At 43.2% G+C, this 16,565-nt stretch overlaps 1 protein-coding gene across 1 annotated transcript; it reads right to left on the reverse strand.

Moving 5' to 3' along the window:
- Positions 1–1,362: 1,362 nt before the first annotated feature.
- INHBC (inhibin subunit beta C) lies at positions 1,363–11,448 on the reverse strand. The gene is made up of 2 exons (XM_045829624.1): positions 10,980–11,448; positions 1,363–3,343 (listed from the first exon to the last, which is right to left on the reverse strand). Exons 1-2 carry the CDS (start codon positions 11,287–11,289, stop codon positions 2,598–2,600), a joined length of 1,056 nt encoding a protein of 351 aa, XP_045685580.1. The 5' UTR covers positions 11,290–11,448; the 3' UTR covers positions 1,363–2,597.
- Between the last annotated feature and the right edge of the window lie 5,117 nt (positions 11,449–16,565).

Consider the following 16,565-nt stretch of genomic DNA (forward strand, 5'->3'; position numbering starts at 1 on the left):
AGGTTTGGAAGCAAACAGATTCACTCTTTTTCCTTGTTACAAAAGGCAGAGCCAAAGAAGATAGGGAATAATACTGATCCTGTGTTCATTTCAACATTTGACATTTTGTTCACCATGGATTTTTTGCATTAATTTTGATGTTTTAAAAATACTGAAAGAAGATATTATTTATCTTGATTGATGAATCTTTCTGTCATCCCCTCAAAGTTTTGCCCCTAAGGCAAGTGCCTCACTTCACCTCACCTTAGTCTTGGCCCTGGTCACTGAAGTTGTAGTGGGAGGGAGTGAAGTTAAATCTGGGAGGGATGTGGGGTGGGGGAGAGGTACCGAAGATTTCCTTAGTCTCTCCTTAGATAAAGATCTCAGGTCAGAGGTGGGATGACTTCCATGGAGTTTGCCCCGGAAGGAAGCGCTGCAGCTCCGACCTGCAGTCCCCCAGGGTGTCCCTTTCAGACTTTCTCCCCTAGGGTTCCTGTTCCAGGGCACTCAGACCCTGGCAGAAGGGGGTTATAAGCTGATCAAACACAGACATCACGTAATCCAAAGGACACATGGGTTTTGCAAACACTCGGCCTTGGGCTACAGACAATATTGACCCCATGGTTCAGTGCTGTCCAACTAAAGTGAAGAGACGGTGGGGGAAGAGGACAAAGGTCTAGAGCAGCGATTTTCAACTTTGTTCCTCTCATGGCATGCACAAACTAATCACTAAAATTCTGCTGCGTGCCAAGAATCATATTTTTTGCCAATCTGACAAAAAATAGGTATAATTTTGATGGATTAAAAAAATAGTAGTAATTACCTCCTTTGTTTGCTCCAACATGATTTTTTTTAAAAAAATCAGGTGTCTATACTCGTACAGAGGGATTTCTGCTACCAAGACACAACCTTATTATGCGACATGACCCATAAGATGCAACTCCATTATATGACCTATGTATTTATGGCCCAGTACAGGGCATACACACCAGACGGTTGTTGTGGGTTGGCTATTGTCATTTTTTTATTTGACAATCTAAGGGAAAAGAGGTCAGTGTTCCTGCATACTTTAAAAATTCTTGTGGCACACAGTTTGAAAATCACTGGTTTAAGGAGAACCCAGTCAGAGCAAATGCCTCCCTCTTTTCACTCCAGGCCTTCCTTTTTTGTCCCCTGCCCCACTCTGGTGGCCCTCAGCCAGCTCCAACTTCTGAGTAGGACTCCTGGATGGAGCCCCGGGGGCTGGTGAAAGGAAGGCAGCCATCTCTGAGCTATTCTCTACCTTTAATCATGTGTATGCCCACAAGTCATCAGCCTACTTGCCCATTGAGCAGCGATCTGTCTTCTGTCTCGGAGTGAGTGCAGTACAAGGAGAGAAGCAGGTAAAACTCAGGTCTTTATTAGCCTTGAGACCAGCAAAGATGATTCTGAGAGGATGGAGGGGGCCTAATAAAGAAGGGCAAACAGCCTGGGGAAGGAAGCAGCATGAAGTATGGGATAGACACAATAGCTCAGCCCCAGGGAACTTGTGTGAGGAGAGAGCAGAAATGGGCAGGGAGGGCAGGCTGTGTGTCCTCTGGCATGTCAGTCAGGGTCCTGGTAGGGGACAGAAGACCCACTCAGCTATCTGTGTTTGCACCACTGAGAAGACTTAATGAAGGACTTCTTTATACAGGTATGGGCAGGGTGAAGGGAACCGATGAGGGATGCCGAAATATCTAGGGATTGGCAAGAGTGGAGAGCCATTATAAGCCTCTAGTGTGGAAGCAGTGACATCAGAATCCGAGCAGAGCTAGAGCTGTGGAAGAAGGGAGCCAGACAGGAACTGTAGGGATGTGGTCACAGCCAGTCGCACAGAACCCTGGCACTTAGGCTGAGGGAGTAGGGATAACAAAGACCCTGAATTCTTGCCTGTGTCTCCCCTTAGTCAAACTCAGCAGGAAGCAGAGGCCAAAGGAACTCAAGTGAATTAGCCTGCAAGGGCATAGAACAGGGAAGAGAAGGACAAAGAATGGATGTGGGTGTGCTAAGAGAGCCTTAGCAGCACAACTGGGCAAGCAAGAAGTAAAGGGGCTCAAGACACAGAGAGGAATGAGTCTCATTTTAGAGAGTAGTGATCTAATCTTTAGTGAAACCAAGGAGGGGGCTCTCTCTGGAGATCCAGAAAATCAAGAGAAGAGGCTGGGTCAACTTATCCAGAGTGGAGGCCATTGAGTGGACAGGGTAGGGAGGCACAGTGCATTTTGGGGTGGATTAAGAGTGGGCTAGGGAAGTCTGCCTTGGAACAAGATTGCATTGCTCATGGTTGGAGGTTGATCAGAGTCTCTGGGATGGTGGTTGAGCATGTGGGGCTTGCTGGACAGACCGTGTTCTAGGAGAGAGACTGGTGGTTGTGAAGATGGTACAGTGACTCTCTGTAGATGAAGATCTCTTCAAGTAACAGTTGGGGTAATTTCCGTAGGTTGCCCAAGAAAAGGGAGGCATTTGCTCTGGGATAATTTCCGTAGGTTGCCCAAAGGCACCTTCTGGACAGAGGCAGTAATAGAATCTGTCCCTCCTTTGAGGAAGGGCACCTCTGTGGGGCATATTTGTCTACCCCACCTTAGGCTGCCCATGAACTAACTGCACCCACAGGCCTCTACCACCATGTCAGGTATATCAGTCTTGACGATGTTGCTGTCCCTATCATAGTAGAGCAGAGACAGAGGGCGCCGGGCTGTGGGCACGCAGCATGAGCCCCCTCCAGTGGTGCCTGTAGCTGTGTTGGCCTTGAGAAGATTGAGCACTGCTGTGTGAAAGGAGGCAGCAAAGCCAGGCATGCCTGCCACATGCACTGGGCACTGCCCTGTGCAGAAGTTCATTGTGTAGCCCTCAGGCTGAATGATCCAGTCGTGCCAGCCAATCTCACGGAAGTCCACAAAGAACTCTTGTCGACAGCACATCCTGGATCCACCCTGGCAATCGATGCCATGTCGTCGAACCCGGTGTTTGCCCCCAACTCTCACCCGGGCTGTCACAAAAGGTCTACGGGCAGCCCCACCCAGGACAACTGAGCTCTGGGCTACCTGGCCTTCAAGTACAAGTTCCAGGGTCAGATGTCCTTGGCTGCAGGCAGCCTGAGCTTCAGGTCCCAGGAGGAGCTCGTGCCAGCCACTGGCATCTACCTCCAGCAGATGCTGAGTGGCCAAGGTGAGGTTGGCATCACGTGGGCCTAGCACAAAGACCCTCACCTTCAAAGTCCAGGTGGTATTGGGTGGGAGCTGCACAAAGAACACGAGGCTAGCCTGCAGGATCTCCACACCACCAGCAGCTCTATCAGAGAGGAAGTGGAAATCAAGACGAGTATGGTTGATGTTGGAAAGGCCTGTGGACATAAGAAGCCTCGGTCATTGTGGACTTCAGAGTGTCAATTCGATCAGCTACCTCTGTGTGCTCAGCATGCTTGAACACTGTGTTCATTCTTGACTGCATTGTTAGCATTGTTAACCACCCTTTCCTTCTTGAAAATCTTTTCTCTCTTGGCATCCATTACACAACTCTCTTATGATTCTGCCTTGATTTTTCTTTGCTGGCTTTTCTTTTCCTGACCATCATTTTAATGCAAGAGTTCTCCAAAGTTTTCCTTTTACACTGAGAGGAGCTCTTACCCACACACATGGTCAGTTAAAACAATTTTTATTCTGGTGATTCCCAAATCTGTATGTCCAGTCCAGACCATTTTGTACCTCTGGACTGGAAATAGAGATTTGGGAGTTACCAAGTTTCAGGACACATGAATGTCCTGCCCAAACATTATATTCAGTTTGTCCAAAATGGAAATCCTTATTTTCTTTCTTATAGAATTCTCTTTTTATTCCTAGAATTGGTGGCACCACTGCCTTCCTTGTCATCTCTAGAAACCCTATGGTCACCTCTCTCACTTACCATGACTAGTCCCTCACTACAATGGTTCTAATGTCTATGCATTTCTCCCTTCCCCTATTACTTACTATTGCCCCGGTTCCCCTCTGCATCCCTCGCCTACCCTATTGCAACCCTTTAGTTGGGTTTATATACTCTCCACTCCACTGAAATTACTTTTTTCAGGTTCACCAACACCTACCATGTTGCTGAGTCCAATGGTTTCATCTCTTTATACTCATCTTACTTAACCTATAAGTAGTGTTTGACACACTTAACTATTCCCTCCTTCTTGACATGTTTTTTTTTTTCCCTCCTGGCTTTTGTGACACTGGTCACTCCATCTAGGTCTCTTTTGCTGACAACTCCTCTTTCTCTGCCTGACCTCTATGTTTTGGAGGTCCAAACCTCCCTTCTTCTTCTCTTCTGTATCTGCACCCTGTCTCAGAATGGTCTGAGCAATTCCCATGGCTTTCAGTTTCATCTACATATCCTTGGTCCTGATCCCTCCCCAAGCCTCAGGCTTTTATGTCCACCTACTGATTTGATAATCCACTTGGTTATCCAATGATATCTCAAATTTTTCATGTTCAAAGAGGAACTCTAGTTTTATCTCCCCAAACCTGGTCCTTCTTCAATCTTCCCTTTCCCTATAAATTCATTGCTTAAGCCAAAACCTTGATTGCCATCATCCCCTACTTGGAAATTAGCTACAAGATCTGTATTGCTACCTCCAATTTATAATATAATTTCACTTATTCCATCTCCTTTACTATACCTTAGTTCAGTGATTTTCAACCTTTTTCATCTCATGGGATGCATAAACTAATTACTGACATTCAGCAGCACACCAAAAAAGATATTTTTGGCTGATCTGACCAAAAAATAGTTCTAATTTTGATTCATTGACACTGGATGACTGTTGTTGTGTTGGCTGTTGTCATTTTTAAAATTAGACAATCTAAGGGAAAAAGGTCAGTGTCCCTGACTAAATAGTCAGATGTTGCATGTTTTAAAAAATTTTTGCAGCACATCAGTTGAAAATCGCTGCATTAGTTCAACTCACAATCATCTTTTTCTTGAACTATGTTAACAGCTTCCTAAGTGGTTTACTCTTGCCCTCCAAACCATTCTCCACGTATCAGCCAGAATGATCTTTTTATTACATAAATGTGGTCAGCTTAACCTCAGCTTAAAATCTTTCAGTCTTCTCATTGACTATTTGAATACAATAGAAATCCCTTAACAAACTTATGTGATTAGACATTGTGACATTTTGTGACTATATTCAACCTACAGCTTTTTTTCTGTTCCTTGAACTCACCAAACATGGACCCACTTCATAGCCTTCATGAACTTGCTATTTCCCCTGCCCAGAATGTCTTTCCAAGACCGTTTAATGACTGGCTCCTTTTTGGCATTCAGCTCAAATGTCTCCTTTTCAGGGAGGCTTCACCAACTAGCCTGTCTGAGGCAGCCTTCAATTCCATCCCCATCTCTCTAAAACATCATCTTGCTTAATTATATTTGTAGCCACTATCACTCTCTATAAAAATCTTTGTTTTTTATTTGCTTGTTACGTGTCTCTCCTTCCCTCCTCTCCTCCCCCACCCCAAACCAGCTAGAATATAAACTACATGAAGGTAGAGATTGTGCTTGTATGGTGCACCATTGCCTGGTTCATTTAGTACTAAACACCTAGTCTACACTCAATACATTTTTTTTTGAATGAATGGTATTTCATTTCTTTAATTCTTATTTTACATTGACACCAGAGTTATTTTCCAAAAACTTAGCTAGATTATGAAATTCATCATCTCAAAAACCTTATTGGTGAATAAAGTCCAAACTCTTTTAGAAAGCAGTCTTATTCCCATTATGATTTGGTCTTAGCTAGCTTTTTTTTTCCTCTATCAAGTAAAGAGTGCTTTACTGTGGAAATGCCACTGAAACTTTCATGGATATAAAAGGGCAGAAAATAAAGATCAACTAAGCTTCACGTGAGTGGGAAAGTCAAGAATAAAGCTGCTCTTGACAGCTCTCAGAGCCAACATGATCTCTCTCATCTCAGTCTCTATGTAAGTTTACTTCATTCTTTTCTCTCTGTCAATATACTTCTGCCTCTCGGTCAGCTTCCTAAGCTCGCAAAATGGTGGCCCAGGTCCTAAATCTATAGAACCTTTTACTCACCTCCTCCTAGCTAAGTGAACTGATCTTCCAGTGTCCCAATTCCAAAGTCCTAGAAGAGTCTGATTGGCCCAACTAATCTTTTCTTGCTAGGTCACTAAGCACCTTACTGTAAGGACCTCTTGAGTCACCCTAGTCATGGCAAGCAGACACATGATCGGCAAGGGTTGTGGTAGACTATTACATTGTTGGCTCCCAATGAACAACAGCTCCCAATATTCATGGCTTTGTGCAATTTCTTCCCATATTAACTCTGGGCTTGGCCATGTGACTTGATTTGGCCAAAGAGACATAGGCAAGCACAGTGCAAGCAGAAGCTTGATAAGTACACACTGAGACTTCATTGTTTTGGAAGCCAACAACCATGCTTCAGAGAAACTTGGAAGAGATACTGAGTGATGAGAAGCCGTGTAGAGAGAGACTTTGGAGGATCAGAGACCATCTTAGATGTTCTAGCCCCATCTGAGCTCCTGGCTGAATGCAAATACATGAGCAACCTCGGCTAGGCCACATGGAGCAGAACCACCCAGATAAGCCCAGTCAAACCACGAAATCATGAGAAATATTGAGCTTTTTCTTTTAAGCCTCTATATTTGGGCTGGTTTGTAATATTAACGGATAACTAAAACAGAAACTAGCATCAGAAGTAAGGTGTTCCATAATAAAGACCTAAAATATGTAGTATTAGCTTTGGGAGTGGGTGGCAGGCAGAGGTTGTAAGGATGGTGAGGAGACTGTTAGTAAAGGTAAGAAGAGCACCCAGAAAATTGCTTTTGGAAGCCAGAGAAGGGGGAACTGTGTTATGTACTGGCTATCGGCTGTGGTAACTTGGAAGCTAGAAATGATATCTAACAAAGTTGTGAATTTAGCTGAAGATATTTCCAGGCAGAATGCAGAAAGTGTCATTTGGCTTATTTTAGCTGCCTTATTATAAGAACTGTCTAATTTTCCAGCAGAATTTGGATGCAATATTTTAAACAAGACTTGCTAGGTTGAACAATAAAATATTTTTTCATTCCTCGTCTGTCTGGCAAAATGTTCTTCAAGTAAGAAATGGTCTAGGGGCAAAAATCAAATCCAGGGCACTGCCAGTAAAACATGGTCTTGGTGTGAAGATCAAAACAAATAAAGGTCAGCCATAAGACCCTTTACTAAAATCTAACACCTTTGTTAAGATCTAAAACCCAAGATGATGTTCTATAGACCCACTGAACTAGACAAAAGGGCTTCTAAGAATCTTAACAGTTGTTTCCCACAACGCCCTGATTTGTAACCTTAGTAGAGGTCTGTCTTGACAGAGTGGATTGCCTTTTGTCTAATTGAGTAGACTATAATTTATATAAGAAGGTCCATAAAGTTTTTTTAAAGATTTTATTTATTTATTTTTAGAGAGGGAAGGGAGGGAGAAAGAGAGAGAGAGAAACATCAATGTGTGGTTGCTAGGGGTCATGGCCTGCAACCCAGGCATGTACCCTGACTGGGAATCAAACCTGCGACACTTTGGTTCTCAGCCCGAGCTCAATCCACTGAGCCGTGCCAGCCAGGGCTAGAAGGTCCATAAAGTTTTAAAAAGAGTTTTGCTAGTGAAAGCAGTGCAGTTTGGACTAAAGGGACAGAGACAATTCAGAATGAAAAGAGGCCTCTGGGCCCCCAACTTCTTTGGACAGGAAGAAGGCTGAGAAAACTACTCAGCCACAAACACAGGTCATTGCTTACTTAAAAGAGAAGACATTGCAGAGAGTCGAGTCAAGGGCTGAGAGAGTGGCTCTAGAAGTCAAGGAAAGCAGTGGTGGGCTGTTCTTTTTTTTTTAATAAAGATTTAATTTATTTTTTTAGAGAGGGAAGGGAGGGAGATAGAGAGAGAGAGAGAAACATCAATGTGCGGCTGCCGGGGGTCATGGCCTGCAACCCAGGCATGTACCCTGACTGGGAATCGAACCTGCGATACTTTGGTTCATAGCCTGCGCTCAATCCACTGAGCTACGCCAGCTAGGGCTGGAAAGCAGTGGTGGGCTGTCCTTAAGGAGAGAGGAAAAACCTATCAGGGAGCAGAAGCAGGCCCAACCAAGGGAATTATGGATTTGGGATAGACTGAGATATGTACCTGGCTAGATTAGAATTTTCATGGATCAGTGACTGCTCTGTGCCTCCCACTTCCCCATCTCCCATTTTGAACAGGAGTATCCAGTACAGTTATCCTGGCCCTGTCTCAGCATTGCAAATTGGGTGTGTGGGAGGCAGTTAACTTGTATTTTTAGGTCATAGTCAATGAATGGTATGCTGGTAAATATTTAACAACTGGATTTTAGAGCGGGGGGGAATGCCTGTAATCTATGGTATCTGCCAATTTCTGTGGTATAAATTCTTTCACCATGACTGATTTCAGACCATCAATGTGATGTCACTGGATGCAGAGTTGGGACATGTTTACAATCAGCCCTCATGAGCCAGGATGAGCGAGTTCCAGGATAACCACTGAAGACCCCTATCCTAGTTTCCCCAGAGCCCCAAACTCTCTGTCTTCATGCCTCTGGCAAGAATAATTTTCAGGTCTTTCTTTCACATTATGGTGTAGATAACTTAAATTGAAATGAAAACTTCAAGCTAAAATACTTATATGTGAAAGGTGAAATGCAGGCATCAGTCATTCTCACCTTCAAACCTTATCTCATCAGGGCCCCTCTGGCCTGAACATTGTAGTCATTCATTGATTAGCAAATATGTGGAAAGTATACAGACTTTGAAGTCAGAGAGAATTGTTTGAATTCTGCCCCTTGCAAGCTGTATGACCTTGGCCATGTAAATGATCATTTTTGAATCTCAGTTTTTGCATTCATAAGTTGGGAATACTAAAGTCTACTTTATAGGGTGGTTGTGAGAATTATATGAGATGAGCCAGATACACTTAATACCTGGTAACCATCATTATTGTCGCAATGTGCCTGAAACTAGGTTAAGTGTCAGGGATTCAAAGGTGAAAAAAAACCCCAAAGCAGCCAGGATTTCAATGTTCAAGGAACTCATACATGGTTCATGGCCATCTGTCCACCAATGCTAAGACACTCCAAACTACTTTTCAACTTCAAACGCAGTCTACTTCTTCAGACTTTTAACCATGTTTTCCCCCTTCATTTAAGATGTCATTTACCATTCTCTACTGATTGAAGTAAAATCTGCTCTACAATGGCAGCCCATTTGCAATGTATTTCTGACCATGTCCCAGAGAGTCACTCCTGGTCCAGCAAGCTCTTGTTACCCCATGTAACATTTATTTCATCCTGCCTTATATTCTAAATTCATTTATTTTTAGCAGCAGCAGCAGCAGCAGCAGCAGCAGCAGCAGCAGCAAAACCCCTCATGGGCAGGAACGGAGCCTTCTATTTCCTGTTTCCTCTCACCTTAGCTTTCTAAGTATACTACCTGTATTAGTTCATTTAATTATCTCAGCTGCCCTCTAATTATCCCCATTTTACACAGGAGAAAACTATTAACAACCCAAGTCATGCAGTAGTGTCTGACCAAGAATTTGAGCCCAAGCTATCTGGCTCTAGAGTTGCATTCTTAATCATGGGCAGATTAAACACATCTTGAACTAGAATAAGTTCTTATCCATCACTGGGGACTCTAAGCTGTGGTCAAGCTGACCTACTGTGTAATTTGGCTGTTTAACACAACCAGTGTTTGCTGGGTATCTACTATGTTTGGGAGAGGCAGAGTGATGCTGTGCTCAAGGCCATGGATTCCAGAGCCATGGCTGGCTGCACCACTTACCAGTCACGAGACCTTGGGCAAGTTACTCAACTTCTTGCCTCAGTTTCATCACCTCTAAAATGGGGATAACAATAGTACTTGCCTCACAGAGCTGTTGTGAGGATTTCAGGGAATTAGTATATGTAAAAGGCTTAGAAAACAGTACAGTAAACATTGTCTAAGTTATTTCTACTATGCACTAGCCTCTGGTGATAACATGAGGAATAAATGACAGTTCCTCACCTCAAGGGGTTGATATCCTATTGGGAGACAGGCTTTATAGAAAACCTGGAAGTAGGCAATTTCACACAGAGAGTTCAGGTTCAATGTAAGAGTGTGGGGGCCACCAAGGAGGGAGCACCTAACCCTGAGGTCAGGGTGGGTTTTTCTGAGGACAGGGGTGCTGGGTCTTGAAGTGCTGACCATGGAAAATGGGCCAGGAAGGGAAGGGCCTTCCAGACCTAAGAAAGCACTTGTAGAAAGCTCAGAGGCCAGACAGATCACTCTGTGTTCTGTGTTTAGGTACTGTCGCCAAATTCTTGATTTTTCCCTCCGTCTGCCGACTAATTCTCCAACTTCTCTCCCCACTATGAAAGTAACTCTCTCTTCTCTTCTATCTTCTATCTACCTTTCTATGTCCCATTTTGATCCTGTTCAGATGTGGGTGACTGAGGTATCAAGGCAGGAGGGCAGGGGTGGAATGGAGAGGTATTATAGTCCTGGTATTTTTCCTTTTGCCCTTTTACCCAAACGAGGGATCTGGAGAAGGGAAGATGGTGAGGATGGAGAGGCTGGATCCTGGGCCACAGGAAAGACAGAATCCCCAGCTTACAGTTTCTGGGTCCAGGCTGGGGGAGTGGATGGGCACACCACAGCCTGGGGAAGTTTGAGGCCTTTAGAGAGATGAGCTAAAGGTGTTGGATGCAATGTCTCAAAAGAAGTGAAATTTACCCACTTTCCAGTTGCCCATTGGTCATGGCTTAACTACAAGAGAGAGAGAGATGGGGCAGGGGGGTGGGAACCCTGGATTAGGAGATTATAGGTTCTGGGAGAAAAGAATTTGGATGATTTGGGGGAGAAAATCAGGGGTTAGGTTGGGGAAGACACTGTTCCTTTTCTTGATAGGTCAGATTTTGAGGAAGATCTGCAGATCAGGAACCCACCTGTCTCAGCAAAGCTGATGATCTCATATTCCTGTCCCCTGTCAGCCTCCGGAAGCACCCCCTGTGGGGGCCCATGGAGGCGCTGCAGCACTGTCCTCAGAGCAGCTCTGGACACTGGCCGGCTCAGCGTTGGGCGCTGGCTGAGGTGCAGCTTGTCCAAGATGCTTCTCTTGGCCAGGTGGAGAAGCAGCTTCCGCTGGCTCTCCACGTCCAAGGCATGCTTCCCACATGCCAGACATTGACTGTCAGCTCTGGGAGTGGCCACTGTGGTCACGGCCAGGAATAGGAAGGCCAGGAGCAATGAGATCATTTTTGGGGTAGGCCCACCTTGAGTGACACAGCTGAAACACAGCCACAAACCCTCAGGCTCAGGGTCTCAATAGCTATGTTCAGGGCTCCGTGCTGGCCACCAGAGGCCCGGGAAGGAGAGTGTGTCCAGCTGGCATGACTCCTGTTGCAGGGGATGGAACAGCCAAACATCTGACTTGAGAGAGGAAGTCAGTTACAGGTAGAACTTGGCAGAAGCCACCAACGTGTAATCAGTGAAAGCACAGAGTGGGGGATGATAGGGGAGGTTATTGGTTTGTTTGGGGAAAGAAGTGTTCCTGGGTCAATGCTGGGAGATGCTGGGTTGCCCATGTGAGCTGACATGCCTGGGGACAAAGGTTAGAGATGAAATTCCTCTTCAGATCAACGGCCTTGCTGGGAAGCCTGGTGGGGAAAGGGGGAGATCACAGGTTTCAGGATTGAATATTAAAGAATGGCTTTCAAACAGGAGGGGGGTCATTGACAGGCACTTTAGGTCACTATCATGCAGGTAACAGAGTTTGAGAGTTGCATTTTTTTAAAAAAATATATTTTATTGATTATGCTATCACAGTTGGCCATTTCCCCCCTTTATTCCCCTCCACCCTGCACACCCCCTCCCACCTACATTCCCCCCCCTCCTTAGTTCATGTCTATGGATTGTACATATAAGTTCTTTGACTTCCACATTTCATGTACTATTCTTAACTTTCCCCTGTCTATCTTCTATCTACCATTTATGCTACTTACTCTCTGCACCTTTCCCCCTCTCTTCCCACCCACTCCCCTGCTGATAACCCTCCATGGGATCTCCATTTCTGTGGTTCTGTTGCTGTTCTAGTTATTTGCTTAGTTTGCTTTTGTTTTAGGTTCGGTTGTTAATAATTGTTTGTTGTCATTTTATTGTTCATATTTTTTATCTTCTTTTTCTTAGATAAGTCCCTTTAACATTTCATATAATAAGGGCTTGGTGATGATGAACTCCTTTAACTTGACCTTACCTGGGAAGCACTTTATCTGCCCTTCCATTCTAGATGATAGCTTTGCTGGATAGAGTAATCTTGGTTGTAGGTCCTTCCTTGCCTTTCATGACTTGGGATACTTCTTTCTAGACCCTTCTTGCCTGTGAGGTTTCTTTTGAGAAATCAGCTGACAGTCTATGGGAACTCCTTTGTAGGTAACTCTCTTCTTTTCTCTTGCTGCATTTAAGATTCTCTCCTTATCTTTAATCTTGGGTAACTTAATTATGATGTGCCTTGGGGTGTTCCTCCTTGGGTCCAACTTCTTTGGGACTCTCTGAGCTTCCTGGGCTTCCTGAAAGTCTATTTCCTTTGCCAGATTGGAGAAGTTCTCCTTTATTATTTGTTCAAATAACTTTCCACTTGTTGCTTTTCCTCTTCTTCTGGTACCCCTATGATTCAGATGTTGGAATGTTTAAAGATGTCCTGGAGGTTCCTAAGCACATCCTCATTTTTTTTTTTTTGAATTCTTGTTTCTTCATTCTGTTCTGGCTGAATGTTTCTTTCTTCCTTCTGGTCTACACGTTGATTTGAGTCCCAGTTTCCTTCCCGTCACTATTGGTTCCCTGTACATTTTCCTTTATTTCACTTAGCATAGCCATCATTTTTTCATCTAATTTGCAACCATATTCAACCAATTCTGCGAGCATCTTCATCACCAGTGCTTTAAACTGTGCATCTGATAGGTTGGCTATCTCTTAGTCGCTTAGTTGTATTTTTTTTCTGGCACTTTGATCTGTTCTTTCATTTGGGCCATTTTTTTGTTTCAGCATGCCTGCTAGCATAAGGGGTGGAGTCTTAGGTATTCACCAGGGCGGGTCAACCCAGTCGCTGTGTTGTGATGCTGTATGTAGGGGAGGAGTCCGAGAGGGGACAATGGCACTTGCTTCACTCTCTGCCAGTTTTCCATCACTTCCCTCACTTCTCACAAGCAAATTGGGTCCTTCTGGTGCTGATTCCCAGTTGGGTGGTTTTGTGTACATTCTAAGACCCTGTGGGTCTCTCCAACAAACTCTCCTGTGAGGCTGGGAGTTTCTCCCGCTGACACCTCAGTTCCCACAGGTGTTTTCAGTGGAGGTTTGAGGCTTTATTTCCCTGTCTGGAATTCTGGGTTGCGAGGTCTGTCTCACTCCCTAGTTGTTCCTGCCAGTTTATCTGCACGCAAATGTAGGACTGCCTGGCCCACCATCCCCACCTTGCTACATGTCCTCTCCACCTGACTGCCCATCTCTGCCCCTCCTACTGTCTGGATGAATGTTTCTTCTTTAACTCTTTGGTTGTCGGACTTCCATACACTTCAATTTCCTGTCAGTTCTGGTTGTTTTTTATTTTAAATTTGTTGTTGTCCTTCTTTTGGTTGTACGAGAAGGCACAGTGTGTCTTCCTATGCCTCCATCTTGGCCAGAAGTCAAAAGTTGCATTTTTCTTCACCTGGTACTTCTCACCCTCCCCACCCCATCCCAACCCAAACTCCTTTTAGCCCTTGTTGGGTTTTGCCCAGCAATGCTCAAAAACATCCCGTCTGAAGGGTTGGGAGAGGAGGGGAAGTGTTTTAACTAGGTTTTCTGTGCACTCAGAGGAACGTCTGAAGGTGGGGAAGGGGCTTGAAAGCTAGATTCACTCTGGGGTTTCTTCTGTTTAAGGAAAGACATTTTGAGTTATTTCAGAATTCCTGCCTTTCTCTCTCAAATGTACTGAGTAGAAGATCTTCAGGGAAGGGCTTTTGTTTCCACAAGAGGGATTTACCTGGCAGGAGTGGCAGGTAGAGTTAGGAGCATAGGTTTTTAAGTTGATGATGTTGGTTAAATTCTGTCTTTTCCCTTTATCAGCTGAGTGACTCTTGACAAGTTACTTGACTTTTCTTGTTTTAGTTTCTTTATCAGAGAAATGGGTAAAATTATTACCCATGATTCCAAAATCCCCCGAAATCCACCCTTGTTGTGTGTGTAACTCATATGGTGGTTAAAATTGACCTGAACAGAAATGAAGTTATTTATGGTCTTTTAAAAAAAATCATGCTAAAAAATAAAAAATAAAAAATTATTCTGAGACTATGAGTACACTTTTTTACTCCAAAAACATTATTTGGTTATGAGATGCTACCCCTGGGGATGTATATAATATACATTGTATATATGCCATTATACCTTCCTAAAACTTGAAGTTTTCTGAATTCTGACACATGTCTGGTTCTATGGTTTTTGAATATGGGATTATAGATCTGATTATTTCAGAGTTTTGAGATTTAAATAATTTTGTAAAGCACTTACAGTGGCTGGCACATAGTAAGTGCTTAATATAAGTTTATTATTATTCTTGCTACACAGGTTTGTGGGCCAGAGTAGCCTCACCTCTACATGTGCTGAAGAAATTCTGCCAATATCTATCCTTCCAGACTTTTCTTTCCTAGATCCATGTTCCCAATCACCATCTGAAGTCACTTAGTAAGTCATCTCTGCTGCTTACCATTATATTCCTAGCACTGCTCACAGCACCTGATCTATAATATAGGTACTTAAAAATATATGCATAATTATATATAATATAAATACATAGCATATTTATTTAGAAATATATTAATATACTAATAATACCAATGTATAATTATATATCAGTGCATTATAATATAATATATACATTATATCAATAATAAATAATGTATGTTTATCTATTACTATAAATAAATATTAATGAATATAAATATATTAATACACACACATATATATTTATCCTCACTGGAGGACAAGCTTATTGATTTTAGAGGGAGGGGAAGAAGTGGAGAGAGGGAGAGAAACAGTGTGAGAGAGAAACATCGATCGGTTGTCTTTCCTATGCACCCTGACTGGCACTGAAACTGAAACCTAGGCATATGCTTTGGCTGGGAACCGAATCTGTAGCCTTGCGATTTACAGGATGATGCTCAACCAACTGAGCCACACCAGCCGGGGGGGTGTGTGTGTAAATAAATAAACACACACACACACACACACACACACACACACACACACACTTGAGCTCAGGAGGGAGGACACAGAGGTATGTGCCTGGGGGAAGGCAGTGGGGGAGAAGGCATGGGTGGGGTGGATGTGGGGTGATAGAGAGGGTGAGAGGGTCAGGGTAAGAGGGTGAGGAAGAAAGAGAGAGAGAGAAAGAGTGAGAGAGGAAGAGAGAGAGTGCTGTATTTTTTTAATGTATAAATGACAAAATTTAGGCTGCTTCTCAGCAGTTATATTCAAGTCACCTTGATTGAATTTTTGTGTGTCACATTTTCTTAACTATCTTCTATAGGGGCTGATTTTTAAAAAAACTTTAAGGGACATGATAGATGTAGGTTTATTATTTAGTCTCTAGTATAAATTTATTTATTTAAAAATAACAGTTTGTTGAGGTGTAATTCACATAACATAAAATTCACCATTTAGAGTATATAATTCAGTGGTTTTTAGTACATTCAGAGTTTTGCAACCATCACCACTATCTAATTTAAGAACATTTTCATCACCCCAGAAAGAAACCCTGTATCCATTAGCATTAATCCTCCACTCTCCTTACTCAAGCCTACAGGGAATAATCTTATCTCTAACATTTTAATGTTCCTAATTTCATTCTTGGATGATAACCTGATCTTGAGTTTGGGGAAGGTAGTCATATTGTTATTTGTTCCATGTCTTAATTACAGTACAATATGTAGTTCCCAGACTCCCTCAAATCCTAGGCTGATTTCAACTACTCTCTTCTCTGGCAAACAGTTGGAGAATGAATGGTAAGCAAAAGGGGGAGAAGCAGAGGAGGGCTTCTCTTAGGGGTGGATGCCTCATGTTTCTGTCTTAGCTGTTTTTCAGTTACTGCATTTGTCTCAGAAATACCCAATTGCCTCATTCTGTATCATGACACACAGGTTGTAACCTGCCCTTTGAAGCTATATTTCTAATAGTGTAGTGATTGAAGAGCAGGCTCTGAAGATAAACTCTCTCAATTCAAAATCTGGGATTTTTGTGTCTCAGGTTTCCTTAGTTTATATACCTATATACTGGGTATAATAATAGTACCTATTGTTTTGAGGATTAAAATGAAAAATAGATGTAGAATGCTACATACTCTTTGGGCCATCACTGCCCTCTGCCTCCAACTTAAAAACTTGGAATTTGATGATCCTTGAAGGAAAAAAGAATTTTATACCTCTATGACTTACCTCCATTCTTGCCTCTCTGATGAACTCCCACTTATATTCTGCAAGGATAGATGAAATTTCACCTGTAGC

This window comes from Phyllostomus hastatus, unplaced genomic scaffold, assembly GCF_019186645.2.
Source record: "Phyllostomus hastatus isolate PE091 unplaced genomic scaffold, TTU_PhHast_1.1 phas_scaffold_93, whole genome shotgun sequence".
NCBI lineage: Eukaryota > Metazoa > Chordata > Mammalia > Chiroptera > Phyllostomidae > Phyllostomus > Phyllostomus hastatus.

What these genes read in the sequence shown, in the direction of transcription:
- INHBC (XM_045829624.1), bottom strand. Translation starts at nt 11,289, where the DNA reads ATGATCTCATTGCTCCTGGCCTTCCTATTCCTGGCCGTGACCACAGTG. An exon ending in CATCAGCTTTGCTGAGACAG is followed by an intron (nt 3,344 to 10,979) that starts GTGGGTTCCTGA and finishes TTATGTCCACAG; the next exon opens with GCCTTTCCAACATCAACCAT.